General features: G+C 37.9%; 3 protein-coding genes across 4 annotated transcripts; 2 read left to right on the forward strand and 1 right to left on the reverse strand.

Moving 5' to 3' along the window:
- Window positions 1-824: 824 nt before the first annotated feature.
- LOC133727145 (kinesin-like protein NACK2) lies at window positions 825-6,689 on the forward strand. The gene is made up of 15 exons (XM_062154768.1): window positions 825-1,012; window positions 1,427-1,682; window positions 1,788-1,877; window positions 1,981-2,081; window positions 2,306-2,419; window positions 2,507-2,588; window positions 2,859-2,926; window positions 3,248-3,307; window positions 3,404-3,528; window positions 3,745-3,943; window positions 4,053-4,142; window positions 4,238-4,327; window positions 4,414-5,328; window positions 5,732-6,042; window positions 6,130-6,689. The coding sequence occupies exons 2-15, from the start codon at window positions 1,451-1,453 to the stop codon at window positions 6,455-6,457; spliced, it is 2,805 nt and encodes a 934-aa protein (XP_062010752.1). The 5' UTR covers window positions 825-1,012; window positions 1,427-1,450; the 3' UTR covers window positions 6,458-6,689.
- Window positions 6,690-7,202: 513 nt separating this feature from the next.
- Window positions 7,203-9,044, forward strand: LOC133714561 (eukaryotic translation initiation factor 3 subunit K). The gene is made up of 8 exons (XM_062140697.1): window positions 7,203-7,479; window positions 7,558-7,614; window positions 7,705-7,755; window positions 7,858-7,920; window positions 8,076-8,126; window positions 8,199-8,265; window positions 8,403-8,485; window positions 8,630-9,044. Exons 1-8 carry the CDS (start codon window positions 7,336-7,338, stop codon window positions 8,831-8,833), a joined length of 720 nt encoding a protein of 239 aa, XP_061996681.1. The 5' UTR covers window positions 7,203-7,335; the 3' UTR covers window positions 8,834-9,044.
- A 363-nt stretch (window positions 9,045-9,407) lies between these two features.
- LOC133714547 (phosphoinositide phosphatase SAC3) lies at window positions 9,408-17,411 on the reverse strand. 2 transcript variants are annotated; one of them, XM_062140689.1, is made up of 16 exons: window positions 16,684-17,411; window positions 16,260-16,464; window positions 16,000-16,165; window positions 15,560-15,782; window positions 15,100-15,176; window positions 14,504-14,691; window positions 14,332-14,429; window positions 13,943-14,076; window positions 13,711-13,839; window positions 12,614-12,974; window positions 12,331-12,452; window positions 11,977-12,090; window positions 11,286-11,471; window positions 10,572-10,748; window positions 10,319-10,430; window positions 9,408-10,006 (listed from the first exon to the last, which is right to left on the reverse strand). In XM_062140689.1, exons 1-16 carry the CDS (start codon window positions 16,804-16,806, stop codon window positions 9,887-9,889), a joined length of 2,535 nt encoding a protein of 844 aa, XP_061996673.1. In that variant the 5' UTR covers window positions 16,807-17,411; the 3' UTR covers window positions 9,408-9,886. The 2 variants fall into 2 exon arrangements, with proteins under 2 accessions (XP_061996673.1, XP_061996668.1); XM_062140684.1 differs by having other exon boundaries at window positions 11,286-11,477; window positions 16,684-17,407.
- Between the last annotated feature and the right edge of the window lie 8,212 nt (window positions 17,412-25,623).

Here is a 25,623-nt window from a genome sequence, read left to right on the forward strand (position 1 = left end):
AAGTGGGAATCTAATTAATAAAAGGTGGTATAACTTGACAAAAAAAAAATAAAAGGTGGTATATCATTTGCCTTTAAGAGTGTAGTCCCAATAAAATGGAAGATGTATATTCGTGGAAGAGCTTTGGAATTTGCCTTGTGCGTGAATACAAAAACAAAATCTTAGAAATTCCATTACTTTTTTTTTTTTTTTTCAAATCTTAACACGGAGTCAATATACATACGTAGAAATATTTAAAGTCTTTAGTTAGGTCATACTCGATTCTCAGACGAAATTCCTAGACAAAAAAGAGGGAATCAAACCGAACACCTCTGCTCAACAAAACAAAAGAAAACTCCGTCAGAAAATGACATGTATAAGAGTGCATCTATAGGAATAACATGGAAAGTATCGAGGTAGAAGAGGTGTTTGGAATTTGCCTTGTGTGCTTGAAAAAAGACTCCCTCTTCTTGAAATTTGACTCCTTCTCAATGAACTTTGTAAGACTTGGAATATGCTTGCACATTGGGTGGTTTGAATCTAACGTTAGCCTAGATGTGACTGATAGTGATTGCTAATTTTCACCAAGCCTACATCTTCCTTCTTTTCGTGGGCCGTCTACTCTGGCCTTTTTCCTGGCCTCTTTCGGCCCGGTTACCAGTTCCGCCCGCTCGCACGTCGGGCATTAATGACCCGTTTTCCGTTACGACGCAGAACGTGACTACCGCACGTGCGCTGCGTTGGGTGTGGGTCCCATCTTCAGGCGCCAGTAATTCAAAAAAAAAAAAAGAGGAAATATTCAGGTGCGCCATAATCGAACGGAAAATAAATAAATAACACTAGTAGCCGTTACTTCACTGCCATATCTGTCCTTCTCTCTCTCTCTCTCTCTCTCTCGCTTCCCTGTAAAATTTCATCACACTCTTCACTGTGACCAAACCCTATCGGAGCCAAATCGGAGTGAATCGGAATCTTCCGCCGGCAGTTCTGGACTTCGGCGACTCGCGGTCTCTTCAAGAACTCCATTTCCACCGTAAGCATTAGGGTTTTGGGATTCTCTTTCTTGGTTTTGGATTACTGCAGTGCTGTAGATTCGTCAAGTTTTTCTGTAGAATGTAGCCGTTTTCAGGTTTTAGTGATTTTGTTTTTTTGAAAGAACGAAGGAGTTTTCAGGTTAAATTTGTTGAGCGGACAAGAAATTATTTCAAGAATCGCAAGGAATCTGATTGATGTTTTAGGTTTTAGTTGACGATTATGAGCTTGATTTCGTTATGGAAATGCTTGATTTTGTTCATTAATTAAGCTAGGGTTTCGTTTTCCCCAATTTGTTTCTAGATTTTGCAATGCAAAAATTAGTTGCGTTAGTTAGTATCAAGAAACAGATGAGATTGCTGACATTTTCGTTATGGCCTAGATGAATGATATTATAGCATGGTTGATTTTGTAGAGTGGAGGCTAGTGAGTGAAGAAGATGATGGCTGGGACACCGGCGACGCCGACGTCTAAACTCCATAGGACTACTTGTTCCACTCCGGGTGGTTCAAGAGTTCGCGAGGAGAAAATCTTGGTCACTCTTCGATTGAGGCCGCTGAATCGGAGAGAGCAGGCAATGTATGATCTTATTGCCTGGGACTGCCTGGATGAGAACACTATTGTTTTCAAGAATCCAAATCATGAGAGACCTGCTAATCCATACATATTTGGTATGTCCTGCAACTACTGTTGTGTAAAAGTTCTCATTAGGAAAGTACATTTGTCCATTTTTTGGGCACAGAGTTGATTTATTTGTTGTTACTTATATGTGACAGATAAGGTGTTTGGCCCAACGTGCTCAACTCAGAAGGTCTATGAAGAAGGGGCTAAGGATGTTGCTTTATCTGCACTTACAGGAATGAATGGTAACTTAACATATAGTTAGTTACTGTAGTTTTAGTTATGTTTTATCGTGAGTGGAAAGGACTTTAGGCCAATTCTAAGAATTCCAAATTCTTCTTTTGGCAGCAACAATTTTTGCATATGGGCAGACTAGTAGTGGAAAGACATTCACCATGAGAGGAATCACTGAAAATGCTGTCAAGGACATTTTTGAACACATCAAGAACGTAAGGCCAGTTCTGTCAAGATCTTTATATGGCTTTCGAATTGCTCTGCATATTGTGAGGGGAAATTTTAGGGTCAAAATAATAAGAAACACACTTATATGGTTGGAAGTTCCTATGACGTCTTATTACTTATGCCTTGGTTGCTTACATTTAATGCAATGGGTTTGTTTGTTATGTGGTGAGTTTATTTGATTCCCTAATTTTGAATAGTTTTGATCTCACAGACACCGGAGAGGAAGTTCATTCTTAAGTTTTCTGCATTGGAGATTTACAATGAAACTGTTGTTGACCTTCTGAAACGCAAATCTGGCCCCGTTCGGCTTTTGGATGATGCTGAGGTATTTACAAGAAACTTTCCTGATTGAGATCAGATAATTTTTATCATTTTTTCTGTTAACTTTTCATGCCTTTTTGTTCTAATGTAGAAAGGGACCAATGTGGATAAATTACATGAAGAAATTATTGAAGATGGCCAACATTTGAAACATTTGATTGGAATTTGTGAAGGTAATACATTGATTCAAGTGAATTATGTTCAGCCATCATTTGAAGTGATAACTTGAAATGAGGCTTTACACTTGTCATTTTAAGAAACAAATTATTTTATGTATCAGGTTTCATTCCCTTGTATTAACTTGTTTTCATCTAGTGCTTAGCGAACATCTTTCTTGTTTTCATCCCCTTCTACAGCATTTTCCATTACATGATATATTTGGGTAATTAAGATGACCCTTTCTATTCTGTATGATCCTCTAATAGTAAAAATTGTGTGTGCAGCTCAAAGGCAAGTGGGAGAAACTGCCCTAAATGATAAAAGCTCAAGATCACATCAGATAATCAGGCTGGTATATTTTAATTTGAATCTTTGCCTGAGTTTTTTCAAATAAATGTTTCATGAATGGTAAATATACTCTTTGCACTTTCATGCAGACTGTATTATTACTTCTCCTATCATTCATCGTTCTGGGTTCTTTTTTCCTAACATTGGAATTTACTATTACAATCTTATGAGTCTTTCTAGTTGCTGGAATATAGATGGCTTTTTCACTTTTTCTGTGTCAAACAAGGTTGCAGACAAAGCTATCATATATAAAACCTTTTTTCACTAGCAGTGGTATATGTCCACGCTTAAGGATACTAATCACCTTTTTTTTTTTTTTCTCCAGACCATAGAAAGCAGCCTCCGAGAGAGTTCAGGCTCAGTGAAGTCTTTTGGAGCCAGTTTGGTATATTTATATTTATTTCCTCACTCAGATTCTTGATAGTAGACAACAACAAACTTTTGTAGAGTAGAAACTGACTAGAATTTTGGAAATTTGCAGAACCTTGTGGACTTAGCTGGAAGTGAACGTGCCTCCCAGACAAATGCAGATGGTACAAGGTTGAAGGAAGGTAGTCATATAAACCGCAGCTTGCTAACACTCACAACAGTTATCAGGAAGCTAAGGTAAGCAACTGCCACTGCCAAATTGTTGATGCCTTAGAACATCTCATATTACAACTTTAGCTTAACCTAACCCTGCCTTTTGATGTGGTGGAACAAAAATCTTGAAGCTTGTAATTGCACTTGGTTAAGAACTAAAGATAATTGTGGAGATTTTCAATGTTTCTTAATTTGTTGAACATGAAAGTATTTCTCTCTTAATAGTTTTTTCTAATGCAGTGGTGGAAAAAGAAGTGGCCACATACCATACAGGGATTCAAAACTTACACGAATTTTGCAGTCTTCACTCGGGGGGAATGCTCGGACTGCTATTATATGTACTGTAAGCCCAGCTTTAAGTCATGTAGAGCAGACAAGAAATACACTATCATTTGCAACTAGTGCCAAGGAGGTCACCAATGCTGCAAAAATAAACATGGTAAAAGGATTAGCAGCTATTCATCTTCTCTGATATTTACAACCTCATATACATCACTTCCAAATTAGCATAAGGTAAACCTGCCTAACCTTGTTTCCATAATTCGCAGAGAATAGCCAGACTTGAAGCAGAGCTGCGGAGTCCAGAGCCTTCTGCGCTTAAGTCCATACTAGAAGAAAAGGACTTGAAAATCAAGCAGGTGTGATGCTAAAAAAAAAAAAAAAAAACTGAACATTTATTACGTCCTCCTATCTATTTGCTTATTCTGACATGTAAAGGACTTTCATTTTCCAGATGGAGAGGGAACTGGAAGAGCTAAAGCGACAAAGAGACCTTGCACAATCACAACTTGAATTAGAACGGAAAGTAAACAAAGTGCAGAAGGTACTATGATATTGTATTTGTTATTTCTGTTTTATGATTTTCATGCATGGTTATTAACTTAACTCTTTGACCTATAAAATATGCAGGGATCGAACCAATGCGGACCTTCTTCTGAAGTTGTTAGGCGTCTTTCTTTTCCAGGAGAGAATGAAACAGTTGCTACTACTCCACAGTCTCGTACAAGAAATGCAGTTCGAAGGCAGTCAATTATGAGGAGATCAGTAACTTCTACAGATCCATCCATGATTGTGAATGAAATCCGAAAGTTAGAGCAGAGACAGAGGCAGCTCGGTGATGAGGCGAATCGAGCACTTGAAGTACTGCACAAGGAGGTAGCTACCCATCAACTGGGAAATCAGGAAACTACTGAAACTATAGCAAAACTGCTGTCTGAGATAAAGGACATACAAGCAGTTAGCTCCATTCCTGAAGAATCTATGATTGGAGGTGAGACCAATCTGAAAGAAGAGATCACTCGATGGAAATCTCAGGCAGGCAATATTGAATCTTTAGAAAGGAAGCTTGAGAATGTTCAGAAATCTATAGACCAGCTGGCTTCTGCTTTTGCAACTAGTGAGGAAACTTCAGAATGCAAGACCCCGTCAAAAAAGAAGAAACTCCTTCCTTTCACCCTAAGCAATAGTACAAATATGCAGCATCTAATCCGCTCTCCTTGCTCACCTATGACCCCTTCGCGGAAAGTGATGGATTATGAGACTGAGAACAAGGTGCCTGAGAACAACGATGCTATGCCTAGCGATGGCATTGCCATGTCTGGGAGGTCTAAATCTACTCCACCAAAGAGTGATGAAAATGGTACCCGTAAATCATCCAGAGAGAGAAGTCCTGCTGCTCCGCAATCATCAGTTAATGTGAAAAAAATGCAGAGGATGTTCAAGAATGCTGCAGAGGAGAATATACGCAGCATTAGAACTTATGTTACTGAGTTAAAAGAGCGGGTGTTGAAGCTCCAATACCAGAAGAACCTTCTGTTATGCCAGGTAATTATGCATTTCACATAGAGTTCAAAAATTACCATTAGAAATCCATGCCATTTCAATGTCAGAAGTGCTAGTGAAGAAGCATAAGAGTATATTGATTGGGCATGAATATCTGGTTTTTGAGATTGTTCAGTTTTCCTTGATCAGAGTATTTACTTTGCTTTCATTCTCTATGCCTTTCCGCAAAATGAATACAACTGTTTCAATCAGTGTTACAACTCATGAGGACTGAAAACTAGAATCTGGATTTTTTGTCCCCAAAAATTGTTGACAATATCAGTATAATACCAATGTGCCATGACATGAAAAAAGAAAGAAAAAGCAAAAAAAAAACACTAATGCTATGACTCGTATCTGTTAACTTCACCATTTAACATTTGCTATATTACATATATGGTTTCAGGTCATTTCAATGGAGGAGGACAAAGAAGCTGGAACAGACGAGACAGATAAAATCGATGAATCTATTCCATTGGCATGGCACCTGACTTTTGAAGAGGATAGAAAAGAAATTGTCATGCTATGGCATTTGTGCCATGTTTCAATTACTCACCGCAGCCAATTTTATCTGTTGTTCAAGGGCGACCCTTCTGATCAGATATACATGGAAGTTGAACTGAGAAGACTGCAGTGGTTGGAACGACATTTCTCCGATCTTGGTAATGCTAGTCCAGCACTTCTAGGTGACGAACCTGCAGGCACTGTTTCAGCAAGGTACAATTTGAACTAGGTTTTTAACTCAGCTATTTCATTATTTGTTATAATCTGCTGAAACATTGGCATGGCTTTTGGCTTTTGCAGTATCAAGGCTCTTAAGCAAGAAAGGGAGTATCTGGCCAAGAGGGTGAGCTCTAAGCTAACAGCAGACGAAAGAGAGATGCTGTATGCGAAATGGGATATCCCTCCAGGCGGAAAACAAAGGAGGCTGCAGCTGGTAAACAAGCTGTGGACTGACCCTCATAACATGCAACATGTACAGGAGAGTGCTGAAATCGTCGCCAAGCTGGTTGGATTCTGTGAATCTGGTGAACCTGCTAGCAAGGAGATGTTCGAACTCAATTTTGCGTGCCCTTCTGATAAGAAGACATGGTTGGGCTGGAATTTGATATCGAATCTATTAAATCTGTAAAACAATAGCACTCTAGCTAGTAGTGTCAGTTCAGTTATAGTCTTTCATCATGCCTGTAGCCCTGTATTCTTGTATAGAAAGTTTTGTAGTCTACAGGAGTCAGAATGGTGAGTTTCTGTAATTAATTTTCTATTGTAATGAATATGAAGGGCTGTTTCAGTAGGCATTGAGGAAAAAAAAAGGGCTAACTCAAATTTTTTTTTTTTTTTCTTTCCAAGAAAATAGAATTAGTGTTCTTCCCATTTGGAGACAGGGCAGACATGAGAATGACAAGTTTGACCTTGCCCACCCAGCTTTACCAACAGTCCACAATCCCTTGCATGTCACACATTCATAACCCATAAATTGAATTATAATCATAACTTTTAATTTCTGTTTCATGTATCCATTTCTACTTCATCAATCTTGACTCCTTTTTTTTGCATAGTTATTTTTCATGTATCTTATACCTCTTTTTAAGCAAACACAAAAACTTGTAAACCTATCAAAAAAATTATAATTACAGTGAATTATAATTTATTGTGAGCAGGGTTTTATTACATCAACAACGAAGAATTATAATAATTAGACTTCCCTAAGTTGTACCATCCTCTCACTTATGAAGTGAAAACTTATGCTACTAGATCAAATCTCTCGAGTCGGGTGGTTTTCCAAACAAAAAACAAAAAAAAACAAAAATTTACAAAACTAAGGGGGTATATAGGTAATTTCGCATGCCTTCAATCGTTAACTTCCCCTATAGTGAACCAAAAACCCTCGAGGCTCTCTCGCTGTTTCGTTTTGTCAGAAGAAGAAGACTAGGACTGAGAAACCCAAAACCCCTCAAAATCTCTAGGTTTGTTTGAGAGGTAGGGTTTGTTGAATTTCAAAGGCCAAAAATGGGAAGAGAGGCTCCACAGCAAACGCCGCCGTCGCCGCAGCAGCAGCAGCAGCAAGTGTCGTTCACGGTGGAGCAATTGGTCGCCGTCAATCCCTACAACCCCGATATCCTCCCCGATCTCGAAAGCTACGTCAACGAGCAGGTCTTCTTCTTTCTATTCTATTCCATTCCATTCGATTCCTTGATTTGATTGATTGAAATTTTTGTATTCGATTTTTAGGTTTCGTCACAGACCTACAGTCTCGATGCGAATCTCTGCCTTCTTCGTCTCTATCAGGTGATTTAGGGTTTTTGGTTTTCACTAGTTTCTGTTTGGAATTATGAGCTTTTGTTGTGATGGTTTTGCTCCTCTAATTTTTGCCTGCAGTTTGAGCCGGAGCGTATGAGCACTCAAATTGTTGCTCGTATTTTGGTTAAGGTCTGCATTTTAATGTCAAAAAGCTTTCGACGTTTGGTTTCTGATTGTTATTGTTAAGTGGTTGAGAAATGTGTTTGAAGTTTTGTGTATGTTAATGTATAGGCACTGATGGCAATGCCCGCTCCCGATTTCAGCCTCTGTCTCTTCCTAATTCCAGAAAGAGTGGTATTATTCTCGTAAACGATTTACTATTTGATTGTTCTCGTTAACAATTGGAAAGTGTGCTGGCTGGTTGTTTGTCGATATATTTGAGTTCATCGAAAGTTTGAGAGTTTTGATCAACTAATCGCCTCGTTTGTTTTTGTCTTTTCGTTTATCAGCAAATGGAGGAGCAGTTCAAGACACTAATTGTCCTATCTCACTATCTAGAGGTACAATTGCTTTACTGGAAATGTAGATTCATCAGCTATGCACTTCCTAAAACTCTAGTTTTTGTTTCGCAGACAGGAAGATTCAGTCAATTCTGGGATGAAGCATCTAAGAATCGTCACATACTTGAAGCTGTCCCAGGTATTTCAGATGCTTCATTTGTTATTGTGTTTTATTTTTCTGATGTGGTCCCTGTCATCGTATTTCTTTCAGTATTCTGTCCATCATTTATGCTATCCACGCGATACAGTTTTGGCTTACAAGAGAATCGATTGCAGGTTTTGAGCAAGCTGTCCAAGCCTATGCAGTTCATGTTCTTTCCTTGACTTACCAAAAGGTTCCCAGATCTGTGCTTGCTGAGGTATATACTTGTTCCTCCCTTCCTTACTCTAATAAGTCTGTAAACTGTCTTGTATTGTCTGGTTAGTTTATTGAATCTCTGTAGATTTACCTACAGCTTTGTGCACCTCTCTAAAAACTTATAATATGTTGTGGTATGTCACAGGCAATCAACCTTGAAGGTATATCCTTGGACAAATTCCTTGAGCATCATGTTGCCAATAGCGGTTGGGTTCTTGAAAAAGGTCATGGTAAGGGCCAACTCATTGTCTTACCTCGAAATGAATTTAACCATCCCGAGCTGAAGAAAAGCACAGACGGTGGAATTCCATTAGACCATGTGGCTCGAATCTTCCCCATCCTGGGTTGATTATCTTTCCTGCCCATTTCTATGCTTATGGACTTTGTTCACATATTTCAAGCTTTGGATTCCAAGACTGATGATTACATGGCTTAGGTGGTTGGTTCATTATGGCTCTGTAGTTTTCTTTTATTTTGTTTCGACTTTGAGTATATGTTGAAAACCACATACGCTTAAGCAGCAGCAGGATTCAATATTAAGTCTCTCTTTGTTATTGATCCCTGTATGGTCTTCTTTACCTTGTTGGCTTGGGAGTTTGCAAGAAAATCTGAAAATGCAAATCATTCCTAGGTGTGCGGATTACCACTCACGACTCACCTAAAACCTATTGCATTTATATTGATGATGAAGTGTGCCAAAGTAGAATCTGAACAAATTAATCCTTGCTATAGTGGACTGTGTTTCTTTCTTTCTATCTTTTTTTTTTAATGAATTATGGCGCTTTATGTAAACATGCAAAGGAAGATGTAATTGTCAATTGTTTAGTACATGTAATTGTAATTCTTATTGGTTTGAGTAGTCGCCTTAACCAAGGACTCTTGAATGGGATGAATGGCTACTATGAGATTTCTGAACATTCTCCTTAACCGTTCATAAACCCCACTTATTGCACTGAAAGGCCAATAAACATTTCAACAACAGTAAGATTTCAAATACATTTACCCACATGGTTAGTTTTATGCACGTCCACAAACATGAAGGTATATAAAGAATCAATGACCTGGGAATTCTAAAGTGGAGTGTCAAACAACAGAGCAAAATATTTACAAGAATCAGATCTTGAGTCTACGAACCGATGGAGGAAGAGCTCCTAAAGAATCTCAACTGTTGACTATGTACTCTCTACTTTGGTATAGGTTCCCGACTGAAATTTTTTTATGACCAAATCAATGCTGTATCGTACACAACCCCCCGGCTCCACTGCTTTTGTTTTCTCCTTGTTCCGGATATGGCTAACATGCCATCCTATAGTTTCTCATCCATGGATCAGCATTTTAGTAAACGGCTAACGTGCCATCTACAGAGCCGAAAATGCAATACAGGGGAAAAATGATCCAAATTTCAGTGGCAGAGTGTCTCTCCATAATTGACCCAGTTCGAGAAGCTATCTGGAAAGTCTTCAGGAACATTGGAACTCTCTCCGTTACTAAAGGATAATCCTGTTCCTGTTTGCTCCTTTCCCTGCAGATTATAAGACAGCAACAGCAAGTATTAGGAAATGACATCCGAATCCATTCTGTAGGAGAGACGGGTACAAGTAACAAAGTTTATTCTCTGACGTCATATTTTGCCAGAAAAAAGAATGACCATCCAAGCTCAAAAAGAAGAGAACTGGATAATATGGAAATTAAGTTTTCCGTCCTGCAACTATTTACATACAGTAAAATGAATCAACTATCAGGTTTCAGACCAAAAAGGGGAAAAGAAGAAAGAAAAAAGAACTACTATCAAGTGGGAAATTACTTCTAGCATTCCAAAGGAAAGTTTACTGACCTTCAAGATGGATCCATACACACTTGTGGAGGGTGTAGAATCTCCTATTATTCCGTTGACAACATTTTCCGATGATAGCCCCTCAAGTGGTGAGTTGGTAAGTATTGACGATCTGCAACCATTACATCTCCACTTTCAGGCAACAGTTTAGTTATCTTATTTGATGGGAATCCCATTAGAATAAAAATAACTCTCTTTGGTAATCAATGAAAAAGATCTGTTTTAAATTTTAATTGGTAATCACAGTAGGTACCTCTCATACGGCTCCTCCTCGCATGAATTCCCAGAGGAAGATAGCCAGTCTAGATCCACAAAGTTTGAGAAATTATACCCATCTCCATGTTCAGAATAGTAAATATGATCACTTTCATGACACCGATATCTTTGCAACTCTCCGAAAAGTTGTCTGCGAGGCATCGAGGGAGTGTACCTATACAGAAAAACCAAAATCACAATCAGCTGAATGAGAACTGATTGAAGGATCACAGTGTGGATGTTCACTTGTAGTTACTACTGTCCTCAACTTCCTTGTATTTCCTTCTCATTAAAACAAGTTTTTACGTTTCCTCAGATTTACTTGTGTTTGCCTCAGCAATGGGACTAAAATTCTACTTACTCGTAATGTTCGTAATGTATTATGGAATAATAGACAATGTTGAGCCTTTCTTGATGAGTAATCCAATAAAAAAAATTAAGATCAAGACAGCATGCCCTACATTTATTCATAGAACCCTGAATATTAGTGAGTACATATAATATCACACAGAGTGCCATTTTTTATATTGCTTCTTTAGACTTCCTAATTTCTATCATGCGCTCTTTGAAAAATTTCTTCTCTTGACTGATTTCCATATTCGAGATCAACAACGGAACAGTACAGATTTCATATTCTGTTATGCTCCATCATTACAAGTTGTCATACAAGAAAAGGATAATTTGAACAGAAGAACAACGGTGGTTTACAAACCTTGAATATGCAATATCACTCTCACAAGTTGATATTTCAGGTGAGGATTCTGAAAGTATCTTGCTTTGTTGAGTTTGATCAGGCAAAACCGGATAGTTAGTAAATTTCTCCTGCTTTACAGTTGGTGCTGACATAGGTGAGCTATTTGGATGGAGAATGTTTCCATCGGAATATGATCTCTTGAAACTGAACCTAGATACAGAGAAGCAATTAGTTAGGAAAAGATTTGACAATGAATTTGAAAGAGGCAAGCATCACTGGTATATAAGTGAAAATAATATTAAATCAAGCATAAAGCAAACACACACAGTATATAATTTCCTTGCTTTACGACTTTCTCCATAAATATTCTGGAAACAGAACAGATGCAAGGAGAGGAACACCAATACAGGCCTTTATTTTCTCCAAGAAGCTTCAATATCCTAACCTTTTGTCCAGTCAAATGTTGTAGGCCATACAACGGAACTAAAAAGATAATTAAAATCACTAAATACCAACAAGAATTTTACCATTCATGGAGAGCAAACAATACCAGGTTAATGTAAACAATCATGCAACAATTAAAAACAGACCATGTGAACTTGATATTAGAGAAAGCACGTTGGAATTAGGCTTCCCAGGATGAAGTAGCAAAACACTCTATTGCAACAAGTTATCAAATCTCAAGGCATTTGATTGGCCTACTACATACCATCCATCTTCATCCGTGTCTTTTGACCCATGCCTCCCATCATGGTAATGCTGGTCTGAATCCAGTTCCCAGAGTGCAGGTTTATCTTGCTGTGGTTGAAAATACCCGAGAAATCTGCTCCAATATCAGACGAAGAAAGACTTTTAGCATTGGCATGCATAATTGTAAGTGAATACATCCATGGGAAAAAAAAAAAAAAGCTGCAGGAATGTCAAAAGCGGAGCCGCTTGTTTTAATGTATGCATAAAATATCACACACACACACACACACACACACACACACACACCAACACCCACCCACTTACTTTTTTTTAGGAAGGTCATACAAAACATGACAAAGATTCGAGAACTTACATATTAATTGCATCTTGCTTCTGTGCATCCATATACGCATTGCTGTAATACCGTTGAAGAGTTCTGAAGAATTCCTGAGACTGAGTTGCTGCTCTCCACTGACCTCTTCTCTCAGAAAATATCTATACAGCATAGGAGTTCAATTAGATTCAAAGAAAGTAATGGGTATATGACCGTCAGCATTTGGTAATAGATTGCTAATGGGTAAGCAGGTCCAATATTAGTCAATCTTAAAGCCCAGAAGTTATTCGATCCAATTTACACTTCAAAACATATTCCTCACCTTATTGTGAGCAGCTGAACCACCATACTGGTGTGCAAGTGTGTCACCCATTCTTTCATAAAATCCCATTAAATCATCAGCCAAGGGATCGTCAAGGTCTATCTTGGGATTCTCTAAAACTTCCAAAGCATGAAGCTGGTGTCCTAGAGCAGCCAACCCATATGCATACTGTGCAACATTTGTCCGATCAAGGCAGTCTATGCAATTGGTCCTCAGCACCCCATTCTGGAATGTGGCTGGTTTGGTAGAATGATTTCCATTTGCAATGTTGATGCCTCCAGTTGGTTTCCCCACTATGCTATCAACATCCTCATCTCCATTAGCACAATGTCTTTGGGGAGACATACAATTGTCAAAATTCCTGTTCCATATATACATCGTCAAAGAACTATCAAAAACCAGAATTATTTCTTAGAATTTACGATAGTTAGCCTATATTGAGGTTGTATGTGAATATGTGATCATTTAGTATATCTTGGTGATGTAATGAACTACACAGAAAATCCACTTTCTGAAGAGGAGTGCCAACACGTAACTGAAATTGATGCAAAGAAACCTTTTGGACCTAAACTGACAATAAGAGCTTTTCACTATAAGTACAATAGAACTAGATACTCTAGAAAACTAATTAAGAAAGTGAACAAGGAATCCATAGACAATAGACCTGAAAAAAAAATGCAAAAATCTGAGACACACACCAAGAAGAAGCTGAACAAGACCTCAACAACTGGACATACACTTAACATGATTAACCTACAAGAGCGACATCACAAGTCTACGGCCCAGGACAAAAGGAACAGTATTGATTGTCAGAACTTGGGACAAATGTTCTCAATGAATGTTCCATTTCTACCACCCGTGGCATTGATACAAGTACTAAGCACGCAAAATATGAAAACCTAAAAGAACGTTAAATGAGATGACAAAGTACTCGGGAATTTTGGTGTGAAAAACTTCATACCAAGACAAAAATGTACTTGTGAATACAGCAAAGTGAACAGAACTTCTACATAAATTTGCAGGTAAGTTCATCCAAGTGCTAAAGATTCGTACAGATTACTTCAACCTGCAAACTAGTAAAATAAATGAAAACTTACTCTGATGAAGGCCAATTAATCATGCCCTCGGGTCCCATTTCTGGTGTAACTTGACAATAGAAGAACCCAGTTAAAGTCAAGGCATATGTAGCCACCTTGCTCAAGAGTAGTAAAGCATTTATAGCTTTGCTGGAGGGAAGGACAAAACAATGTCACTTCTTTGTTTAAGGAATACAATGTCAGACTACCATATTATTAAAATAAATGTTGGCAATTAATGAAATCAGACTACCTTCGAGAATGTTTGTGCAAATCCCAGTGGAGAAATCTGAGACGGTTCTCCTCAGATAGTTCTTTATTAATGAAATCAATTGCATTAGCAAACTCTGTGCGTAGAATGGACTCTCGAGGCCTTTTTTCCTGTGTCTGTTGATTACAATAGATAAAAATTACATAAGTAAATCAAAATGCATAGGTCAAGAAACTGGTAGAACTAACAGCAGTACTACATTACCAAACGCCTCATTTTGTAACAATTGTACGGTAAGCATATTGTAATTTAGTGCATATTTCAGTTGGGATTGTGCAGAAGAAAGAAACAAAAGGAAAAGAAAGCATGGTATATTTAACATGAATACATGATTAATAGCATCAGGATAGGACTCTCGCTACATAAATTACCTTGATGAGATTTAAAATAATTATGGGGTTCCCATATCTATTGGCAAGATTTTCAAAATGAAGCCTAGTGGCTTCGTAGTTTGGATCCTTCTTTGACACTGGAAGAAGACAAAAGTTAGTTACACGAATTCACAACATAATCTTGAGAGTTACATCTTATAACAGGACATACATATTATATCTGGTTTAATGTTTAAACGCGATGTTTCTTGTGACCAATAGAGAGGGATTGAGCCACGGTTCTGTACAACAGAACTTATTTGCACGGGAAAGCCCTCAGGAACATCCTCAAAAACTATCTGTTCAGTCTCAACATCATTAGCTACTCTTCCCTTCTCATTAACACCACGTTTTAGATACCTATATGAGTAAAAGCAACAAGTGAGACATACACACATGAACATATTGTATGTGCACAAGATTGTGAGCATGTTAGCTAGCATATGTTATCATCCCATATTCAAAGAAATGGAGAAAAAAAAAACCTATGATTTAACCATGTTAACAGCTTCAAAATATTCCTAAATCCAAGAGAACCAAGAGATAATCCATTATGCAAGAGAGAGAGAGAGAGAAAACACCATTTTACTGTTTTTCAGAAGAGCCACATTCAGAACAAGACATATATGATAAACCATCTAACAAGGTTACCCAAACTTACCTATTTCAGTAAGGAAGACGATCAATTTTCTTAACCTATCCATCAAGACCAATAAAATCAAAAATACCTAATTGAATAAGGGAATATAAATTTGAATGCACCCTCACCTGGTTCCCGCATAGTGACGTGAACGTCTTGCAATGAGGGTCAGTTTGAAGTCACGTCCAGATGTAGAGAGAGTGGCCTACATCAAGTTTCAATAAGCCATCAGTCCAAAATCCAAAAGTGAATAAACAAGAACAGAACAATCATGCACCAGATCTGTCTTGCAATTTTTATAGCTGAAAAAGCTACTAAAATTAAAATAAATCTTGAAAATATCAGGTAGAGCAAATCTTCAAAGAATTTAGTAAAACACAAAATATAGTTATCTGAGCAGGTAAGCTGAAGTGAGTTACGTGAGATAGTAACGCTTGTTCCATAAGCAAAAATTTAATGGGACTATTTGAAACTTATTGAAACTTGTACTTGAAGAAGGAAGTTAGTTTCCATCAAGAAACCGAGAACAATACATACTAACTGAAGTACTGTTCAGCAGGTATATTGTGAAGGGAAGTACACCCTCACCTGTCTAAAGAAACCATAAACCAATGCAACTGTCCAAACAGTATTTTGCAGGTGATTCCTTATTCCCCGAGTTAAGAACTCATTCCAGACGAACATGGTTTCATAAACAACATGTCCCTTCTTATGATCACACATGTTCTTTTGAAGACTACGCATAACATTGTATGAGTAGCTGAAAAAGAAGTCCTTTGTGAGGTCCATTGTGCACAAGAGCTTCTTGTATCTGAAACCATCAATGAAAAAGAGAATGCGATTATGCTTGAGATCTTATATGTCTAAGATACAGAGGGCGAAATTTTATGTACTAGAGAGTTACTAATTCAGACGATCAAAGAATGACAGATCATTAAACTTAATTCCCTCGTAATGTAGCGATCAATACATTGTTTTGGGGACGATGCCATGCAATAAGTACATCTACAAGCAAATTGGACAAATACCTGTTTTCATCTCTAGAATCAGCAATACTGCACTGAACAGGTGAATTTGGAAGTGGGATCATCTCACTTTTGGAGATGGCATACACCGCGTGGCCACGAATGGCACCTATCTTTCTTCTCTTTGTTATAAGCAGCATGTAATAGGGCCCCAGAAATTTAATGAACCCTACAACCACCGAGCCACAGTGAGTAGAGAAATAATTTTGATTTTTGTGGAATGCGAAAAAAAAATAAAGAGTGAACTCAGAGAATCCCCATACCAATAATGCCGTAACAAGTAGTGACAAACTTCAATCCGCCAGTGACCTTGTTCCCTTCATGTACCCGCCTCAAGAGGTCAGAACATTCACGTTCGGTATAAGTAGTAGAATCTTCAAGAACATTGAGCTCACAAGGATCCAATCGATCAATCTTTAGTACCCTCCAATACGTTCTACTCTTGTCCCTTCCAATCATGTAAAAGTTCTGTAGGCATCAAAACGAAAATGCACAAGTTGGTATCCATAAACACCCAGTTTTACAATAGAACACTTAAAAAACTGATGAATTGCAAAACTTGATTAGAGCGATAACAGTTCATTCCTAGGCAAATACAGCTAAAATAAAACACATTCTTAATTCAATTATACCAATCTCCAGAAAATAATATAATGATTGCAAAATTGAGCTGAACTGAGAAATTACCGATCGAGTCTCGTAAAGCCTGAACTTCTGCATATCTATGTGCTGAGGAGGAGTAATAACTTCCTCGTCTCCTCCGGCGTGGGAGGACGGCGGCGGCTCCGGCGCATTTTCCGACGAGGCCATTATAAATATTCCCGAAAGGTCAGATCCCCGAGCACAAGCTCAGGGCCCTATCAGAATATCATGCACAGCCGAATCAAACCCCCCAAGAACCCAAAATCCAATTCCGACTCGTCGTCTTCGAAATCATTCACCAAATGAACCCCAAATTGGGGAGTTTGGCTGCTTCAAATACAACATTTCACAACCAAATTCCCAATTAGTAAACACAAACACGAAAACAACGAAGCTCCTCCTCCTCCTCAGCACCAGACCTTGCCTCCTCTTCTTTCCATTCACGAAAACCAGACCCTGGGTGCCGCCGATTTGATTCAAATCAAAATCAAAATCAAATCTTTCCGAAATCCTGATCTCGAATAAAGGCGACGGAATATAAATTCCGGGATCGAGTAATAATCAAAATGAAATTGGAAATTACTACGTAAATTTAGGGAGACAGAGAGATAGATATACAAAGAGTGAGAGAGAGAGAGAGATACAAGATGGGGTTTGAAAATGGAAGCTTTATATGGAAGGGAAAAGAAGCTATAATATTATCAAACCAGAAATGAAAATATAAACTTGGGGGGCGCAAATATCAATTATATATATATATCATACACACAGAAAGAAATTGTAATTAATTAAATTAGAAGAAATAAAAAAAGAGTTTGGGAGGTTCGAGAAGAAAATAGGGTTGGAAACCAGAGAAAGGAACATAGACCTAATTATTGATCATCTTAAAATTTTTTGGTTGCTGTTGTTTGTACGACACATCTGGACCAAAAGAAAGCCACAACTTTGGGTGACCGCTCTCAGTTTGTCCACACATTATTTTTGTTTTTGTTTTTTGTTCTTTAATTTTTTGGTTCTTATTTTTTTTTGTGAGATGAGATTGATTGGGGTTTTAATATAACCGACATTAATACCAATTATTGTAGATGACCCTATCATTTAAATTGTCATTGTGGAGTAAGTTTTGTGACTTGTGCTATATATAATCCTGCTTATATTTTTGGTAATCTTGATTTAGAAATATAACACTATCCTAATCAATGTTATTAGACAACACTTGATTTGGAAACCAAGGCAAGTATAAATTCGTTAAAAGTCTATGTAGATGTAGACTTACAGTATTTAGACTAATCATGTAATCGAACATGATTTAGTGTAAAATGATCGTTTTTTTCTTCTTGATTTTATCTCATTAAATGATGTGACAATTTATTGACCATCTGCTTATTTTTTATTGATTTAGAATATTACAATTCAAACATGTAAAAGCGTAGGGATTAAAGAGAGTAGGAAAATTCGCATCAAACTCCATAACTGCACTAAAAAAAAATAAAAGATGGTAAGAAATAAATATATATTCTTTAGAAGACAAATGAGAGCTTTCTTTTCTTCCTTTTTTTTTTTTTTGGTTGGGCATTTCTAAGTCAATTGGCTTTGACTTCGATTGCCGTACCAGAAGCTATTCATAACTTAACTAGTGTTTATTTTGGCCGGTGTGTTTGAATTTATATAACTAGCCCCATCGCCAGTGGTGACGATCATGAGTGTAACCAAACCACCCAGATTTGGTCCTCTCTGCTGCTACCCACGATTGCATTGCCCGTCATTTTTAATACCCGTCACTCTATCAATTATTGATCACCGTTCACATTGCTCATCATTTTTCTGGGTTACACACTTACATGGTCCTGGTCCATTCATAACAAAAAACAAAGACATGTCGCATTAAACCCAGAAGACTAAGATAGAAACGTGCATCATGCATGGAAAAACCCCAACCCTAGTTAACCCAAGCTTATCATCACCCTGGTTCAATCATTGATGCCTGGTCTTCTTCGTAAATTTCCTGCATGTGTGCTTGAATTTTCGTATATGCCATTGGGGCTGCGGCAACCTCCTCGAGCATATTCTACGACCTATATATATTGTGAACCATATGCTTTTCTTGTATAACTGGACTTTTATATATATATATATGCAGAAGAGGTCCATCATTTTGGTAATACCAGGTCCTTGTTCCTTATTAAGCACGTGGCAAATTATTATTTTGTCACATCAAAACAAGGGTGTGATGAGTTGTGTGACCAAATAGTTTAGTTTAATTATAAGAAAAATGTTTGAAGTTTAATCGGGATAAGTTATTAAAATTGTGCATTAAAACGCGTGATCAAATTTTTTTGTTGAAATATATGGCTACATATATAACACAAAATACATTGACATTAAATTTAGGGAAAATGATCATTTACCCAATTTTGGGGTTAATTAATCTCACTTACCCAAACACTCTAAAAGATTGTCCACTTACCCAAACACTCTAAGAGATCATTTCCTTAATACCCAATTAAGTTTTTTTTTATTCATTTTTATTTATTTTTGGGACAATTTTGCCCTCTCCTTCTTTGTCACTTAGAGAGAGAAGTCATTGGAGACCTTGCTGGACTCCGGTGACCAATGGCCGGCTGCGGACTCCAGTGACAGACTCCGACGACCGGTGATAGGAATCCGGCGACGGGAGACCGGAATTCGGAGACCGGTCACCGGAATCCCGAATCCGGCTACCGGACTGGTGACCGGATTCCGGTGTCTGATTTTATTACCCCCCAATAATACACAGTAATCATATTATTGCCCCCCAATAATCTTATTATTACCCCACAATAATCTTTTTATTGGCCCTCAATAATGTTATTATTGCCTTCCAATAATCGTTTTTTTGCCCCCCAATAATCTTATTATTATCCCCAATAATCTTATTATTGTCTTCCAATAATCGTTTTTTCCCCCCCCCCCAATAATCTTATTATTGCCCAACCAAATCATAATAAACAAAACAATCACATATACTTCTTTAATCTCTCTCTCTCTCTCACCAAACCCTAGAGAACGCCGCTAGTGTACCTCTGTCCTGTCCGGCTGCTCCTCAGCGCCAGTGATGGCATCTGGCCTAGCCGGTGCACGAGCTGTGCGGCCGGATGGGAGGTTGTTGGCTTATCTCAGGTCGGGAGGCTGGGGTCGGGACGTGTTCGTCTTTCTCGTTTGGAAGGAATGGTCGGGGCGTGGTTGTGTAAGGGGAGCAGAGTCGAATCGGAGTCAGATCGGCGTTGGGGCTGAGTTGTGGCAATGGGCGTTGGATCGTTGGATCGGTGGTTTGGGTGACGGCGGCGCTCGGAGGTTCAATTCGGATCCGGATGCAGTGCTCCGATCTTGGGGCTGGCTTGGGGTGGGACCCATGACGGTTGAGATCGTCTCTGATGGTGGTGGAGACTTGATGGAGGTGTTGGCCCGAATCCGGTGGTGGGGCACCGGAGCTGCCATGGCAGAGAGAGAGGACCATGCAGATCGGAATCAGAGGATGAGAGAGGGAGAAAGCGCAGATTAGAGGGATGAGAGAGAGAGAGATATGAGTGTAATTTATAAATTAAAATGAGGGCAATGCTGTCAATAGATGTTAGATTTGATAAATGGGGTTAAAAAACTCTTAGTGGAGTAAGTGGGCAATTTAAAAGCTGAAATTGGGTAAGTGGTCACGACCCCTTAAATTTATGGATGCGGCTGTTGCCACCCTTCTGCTTACTTATTTCAACAACAAAAAAATATATTCCAAAATATCCGATTTTGCCCTCAATTAAACATAAAAAAGAAATAAAAACTGAAAAGAAAAACAAATCATACACCATTCTTGCAATTAGTTCCCTAGAAATATGAAAACTATTACCGAAGTTCTGTTACTATTGATAGCCAAGCTATCAACTGCTGGTAACTTTACCGGTTCCTTTCTCTTTGTTTTTCTCTCTTATCCTATTTCTTTTTAGATATCTCTATCATGATGGTAAATATACTAGTTAAATGATAGTTTTAATCCACCCTTCAAAGAAAGTAATTGACTTGAAGGAAAATCTACTTTTGGAATCATTAAGCTTGAATCAAAATTGATCAGATGTTTTTTATCATCTTTTTGTTCTTCTTAATATTGGAATTGGTCAAATTGACAGTTTATAAATATGGATTTTGACAATTTACCCTAATTCTAGGGATTTTTTTCCCCCTTACACAACCCAATTATTTTTTTCCCACTTACCCATAAAGACTCTAATAAGGTATTCCCTTAGAGCATCTTAACAATACTAGCTATATTTGAGTCAAATTTTAGCTAAAGTAGCTACAAAGTTATTTTGGCTAGCTACTTTTAAAATACGTCTGCATCAATTCACTCTATTTTAGCTAGCTTTGAATTATATTATTTTTCGAATGAAGATTAAATAGTTTAAATGTATTTATATATCACAAAAAATAATTCAAAAGGAATGTTTTAAATTAACATAAATTATAGAGAGCCTCATCTCGCTCTCTATATTTAGGAGCGAGATAGCTAAAAGTTATAATGGAGAGCCACTTAGGAGTCTGGTGCAGCTACTAAAATAGATAAAAAGCTAAACATGCTCTCCAAAATAGCTAAGAAGCCAAAATAGAGAGTTTACTAAAGATACTCTAGTACTCCATTTCAAAAAAAAGAAAGGTATTCTCTAATTAAGTTTTTTTTTTATTTTTTTTTTATTTATGTTTTTTGTTTATTTTTGAGACTATTTTGTCCTCACTCCTTTGTTACATAGAGAGAGAGAGAGAGAGAAAATGGAAGAGAGAAGACATATGAGATTTCACCGGAGTCCAGTCACCAGAAGCGGGAATCCAATCATCGACTGCCGGAATCCCATCACTAACTGCCGGCCACCGAACTTCTTTGAAAACCTAGTTGGAGATCCCTAAAGAGGTCGTCAGAGATCTCATAGGTCGCCGGAGAGGTTTATTGCCCCTCCAATAAACTTTTATTGCCCCCCAATAAAAGTTTATTAGGGGCAATAAAAGTTTATGAAACCTCGCCAAAGGTCCCAAAAGAGATCATCGGAGATCTCATAGGTCACTGGAGAGGTTTATTGCCCCTCAATAAACCTTTAGGTTACCGGAATGGGAACTAATCTTCCTAAAATTAGACAAATAAAACTTTGATTAAGGAAAAACGAGGAGATTACATCAATTCAAAACATTTATGGGGCAATAAACGTTTATTGCCCCCCAATAAATGTTTTATTAGGAGAGTAGGAGACAATAAAACATTTTTTTCTTTTTTATTTCTTTATGGGCCTTCTACCCCCATTTTACCAACAAACAAAAAAAAGAAAAAAGAAGGGAGACGAGGCCTGAGCACATCCGACCCGGCAAAGATCTTGATCATCACTGACTTCATGCCCTAATCAGACCCCTTGTTGAAGGAGATCTGTCAGGCGTCAATTATACTTTGTTGAACCTGAGATCAGTTTTTTCTCTCTGATTTGATTCAGAAGAATCCATCTATCTTCCTTCCATACTGTGTCAAATCTATTGCAGAAATCTTGAGTAATCAGGTACTGCTTCCCGAATCTCCATTGGAAAAGCTTCTAATCTCTATATGCTTCTTTGTACTTTTCCACATACGTACATAATTTTCCTCCTTTGCATCTCACTCAAATTTGACCCTGACACTTCTCCTGAAATTTCAATCGCTTCAATGACAATTGGGATGCAGGAAAGCAAGTTGTGGATGTGAAGCTCAACGCAATCGGTGTTCTAATAGAGCGAGATAGCTTTTGCCCACCATTCCTTGTTGATCACAATCGAAGGTCTCGGCCTGTTCTTGGAACCCGGCAACTACTAATTGCATGCCTGAAGTCTAATAGTCTGATTCTGATTCCCCTCTCTGCAACTACTAATTACATCCCACCGTCAAAAGGAACCAGAACTTCGCCGCTAAGGTCACCGGAGTCGTTCCACCTGAGCAGGGGAGTGGTGCGTAACGCCGGCCTTCTCAATCTCGCGCCATCGTCTTCATTCCAGACAACCGGCGACCACCACCACGAAGACAATCAGCAGGGACCTGCCGAGAGAGAGAGAGAGAGAGAGAGAGTGGCAGTGGCATATAATTAATTAATTAGATTGAGGGCATAATAATCATTTCTCTTTAAATTAGGCTAGTGGGCATAAAAATATGTTGGTGGGGTAAGTGAGATAATTTTGGCTTATTTTGGTGCTTTGGGTCAAGAACCCTTATAAATAAACAATACCGATTCTTTTATCATGATTTTGAAATTATGGGTCCGGATCAAGGGACACATAAATTTACACAATTTTTTACACGTCTTATAGACCATTGGATTTTAAATCTTTTAATGGCTAAGATTAATTGTGCATATTACGTGGCATCAATTTAATTTCACAATAATGAAATTGAATTAGATTTTATTTCAAAAAATAAAGAAAATTAAATTAGATTAATTTTTTCTTTATATAAATAGAAGATGAACATAAGTATTACAACTAACAAGTTAATTGAGCAGAAGTACAGAAGAACACAATCAAAAAAGAAGAAAAAAGAAACAAAAAAGAACATGAACAAGAACGCCCAGATGAAGAATTCTATCTCTATCTCAATTAGTAATTAAACTAGTTTAATCCATGAACTTGTCAGTATCAATTTGGTATTAAAACTAGTTCAATCTTGTTTTGTTTCCCACGCTGGGAATTTCAGCTTTGATGGTTTGATCAGCCCAGAAACATTGGCAGCTGCAAGAGGCTATATAGGTTCTGTTAGAAAGTATATATGAGAACTTGATCAAATCCTCTTGAAGAAAAAGCAAAGCACATCTCATTAGGAACTTAAGAGAAGAAACACCTCCAGACCATTATAGGTGAAGTCCCTAATCCATATGAAGAGAAGTGACTGGAGGCTAATAGTATGATGGTTAATATATCAATGAGAAGAGTAGTTGAAATAACAAGTTTATTAAAAGAAAGGGGAAGAGCGACTAATAGGTTCTTTGACTAATTGTATAGGTGAAATTGGGCAAGGGAAACAGAATCTAATCCATGCTTTTGATACAAGCTTGGAGAAGACGATAGGGATATACAAGAGCTAGGGTTCTTTGTTTATTGTTTATGTTTTTCTGGGAAGTATTCATCTAATTGCATTTTTTTTCTTTAAAAAAAAATTTAATCTAATCTTTTTTTTTTTTCTGATAGGTTAATCTAAGGGCGAATGATAAAAGAGGTCATTATGAAGTATCTTATGATAATCCAGATAACACAAATGTCTCCATGATAATTAAGGTCACCCTTTACCAATCTAACACTAAAAATAACAATAATTACGAAAACTGCCCCTGGCATTTCTCTCTCTCTCTCTCTCTCTCTCTCTCTCTCTCTCTCTCTCTCTCTCTCTCTCTCTCTCTCTCTCTCTCTCTCTCTCTCTCTCTCTCTCTCTCTCTCTCTCTCTCTCTCTCTCTCTCTCCCCACCTCCCGTTACCCAAGCTCGTCTAACCCTTATTCGAATCTCTCGACCCTTACCAAAATGTCTCTCTCTCTCTCTCAAATTCTCTGCATCTGGATTATCTATTCGTTCGCGAAGCTCAGAAATCGATGGCTTCTCTGTCCTTGAGACCTTCATCGACGACAACGGCAGCGGCGAACAATGGCAAAGCTGAAAGTTTCGAGAGGCAACAGCTCCATCTCGCTTGGTAAACGACGTCGTCTGTTCGATCCAAGCCGGCGTCTTCCTCGACTTCATGACTGAAAGAGGAGGAGGCGTTATTGTTGAGCATGGAGGCTTCTATCGCAGATTCTGAGGCCGTTGACGTGGAGGGGACCATGGTCACGGAGGTAGGCATCGCTGCTGGGCCTGAGAGAATCATGAAGATCATGCCGATTCAGAAGCAGACCCGTGCCGGTTAGAGGACTCGCTTCTTCTGGTAAGTAACAATCTCTCGCTCATATCGTGGTCATAGAAATCTTAGTTGTTGTTCGTAGTTGAACGATTGCCAATTCAATTGAATTTTGGTTGAAGAGACCCTAGATTATCATGATTGATTGCTAGGCGTTTAGTTTTGTATGGCTGAGATGAAGCAATTGGCAATAGTTTTGTGAATTTGGAGTCTGAATACTATAGTGTTTGATGTGAATGTTAGACATGGAACCTGCTTCGCATTGCTATATTCAATATCACTGGGTATGATTAGAATTTGCTATCTTGTTGACTTTTGCATTGTACATAGGTTTACTGTTAGTGAGTATGTATGATGATGAAGCTCAATGCAAGAGTGGCCCCAACTTGCTGCCACTCTTGCCTCCCATGCATCCCTCCAAAATTTCGCTCCACCGTTTGAGATCGGTCAGTTGCTTCTCGCATTTCAGCTTTGTATTTATATTTTTCCAGCTCTATTTTTTTTTTGGTGATTATGTGAGGGTTTTATTGTTTATACTTCATCTTTGATATTGGTGCTGGGTTTACTTGTATGTCCTTTTTCTTTTCTTTTTTAATCATCGTGATTAATAGTTGTTGGGGATTTGTTGCATTTTGTTTTTGGGGTTGAGTATTTCACTGGGTATGATTAGAATTTGCTATCTTGTTGACTTTTGCATTGTACATAGGTTTTACTGTTAGTGAGTAATATGTATAATGATGAAGCTTTAGATTGTATTTTAGTGTAGAGAATCCTTAGATGCTATTGATTTGTTAAAATTGATTTTGAGGCCAATGATAATGATGCAAAACTTGAACAAAAAAGAACAGAGAGTTGGGGAGTGGTCTTCCTGGCACCCATTATCTTGTTGGTGCTTGTTCAATGATTATAGGATTAATGAAACATTGGATTTAGTGGCAGTTCCTTGCATGCCTAATTTTGTTGAAATTAGATTATCAACATATAAGCTATTCTTTATTAGTTTTGTTTTTATGTACCTTTTCTTTTCAAAAGATTTTATGCATTCTCACTAATCTCATTCTATCTTGATTACCCA

The sequence above is a fragment of the Rosa rugosa genome, chromosome 1 (genome assembly GCF_958449725.1).
Source record: "Rosa rugosa chromosome 1, drRosRugo1.1, whole genome shotgun sequence".
NCBI lineage: Eukaryota > Viridiplantae > Streptophyta > Magnoliopsida > Rosales > Rosaceae > Rosa > Rosa rugosa.

What these genes read in the sequence shown, in the direction of transcription:
- LOC133727145 (XM_062154768.1), top strand. Translation starts at nt 1,451, where the DNA reads ATGATGGCTGGGACACCGGCGACGCCGACGTCTAAACTCCATAGGACT. An exon ending in TGCTAATCCATACATATTTG is followed by an intron (nt 1,683 to 1,787) that starts GTATGTCCTGCA and finishes TATATGTGACAG; the next exon opens with ATAAGGTGTTTGGCCCAACG. An exon ending in TTTGATTGGAATTTGTGAAG is followed by an intron (nt 2,589 to 2,858) that starts GTAATACATTGA and finishes TTGTGTGTGCAG; the next exon opens with CTCAAAGGCAAGTGGGAGAA.
- LOC133714561 (XM_062140697.1), top strand. Translation starts at nt 7,336, where the DNA reads ATGGGAAGAGAGGCTCCACAGCAAACGCCGCCGTCGCCGCAGCAGCAG. An exon ending in TTGCTCGTATTTTGGTTAAG is followed by an intron (nt 7,756 to 7,857) that starts GTCTGCATTTTA and finishes GTTAATGTATAG; the next exon opens with GCACTGATGGCAATGCCCGC. An exon ending in CATACTTGAAGCTGTCCCAG is followed by an intron (nt 8,266 to 8,402) that starts GTATTTCAGATG and finishes AATCGATTGCAG; the next exon opens with GTTTTGAGCAAGCTGTCCAA.
- LOC133714547 (XM_062140684.1), bottom strand. Translation starts at nt 16,806, where the DNA reads ATGGCCTCGTCGGAAAATGCGCCGGAGCCGCCGCCGTCCTCCCACGCC. An exon ending in TACTTGTTACGGCATTATTG is followed by an intron (nt 16,166 to 16,259) that starts GTATGGGGATTC and finishes CGGTGGTTGTAG; the next exon opens with GGTTCATTAAATTTCTGGGG. An exon ending in TTTATGGTTTCTTTAGACAG is followed by an intron (nt 15,177 to 15,559) that starts GTGAGGGTGTAC and finishes AACTTGATGTAG; the next exon opens with GCCACTCTCTCTACATCTGG.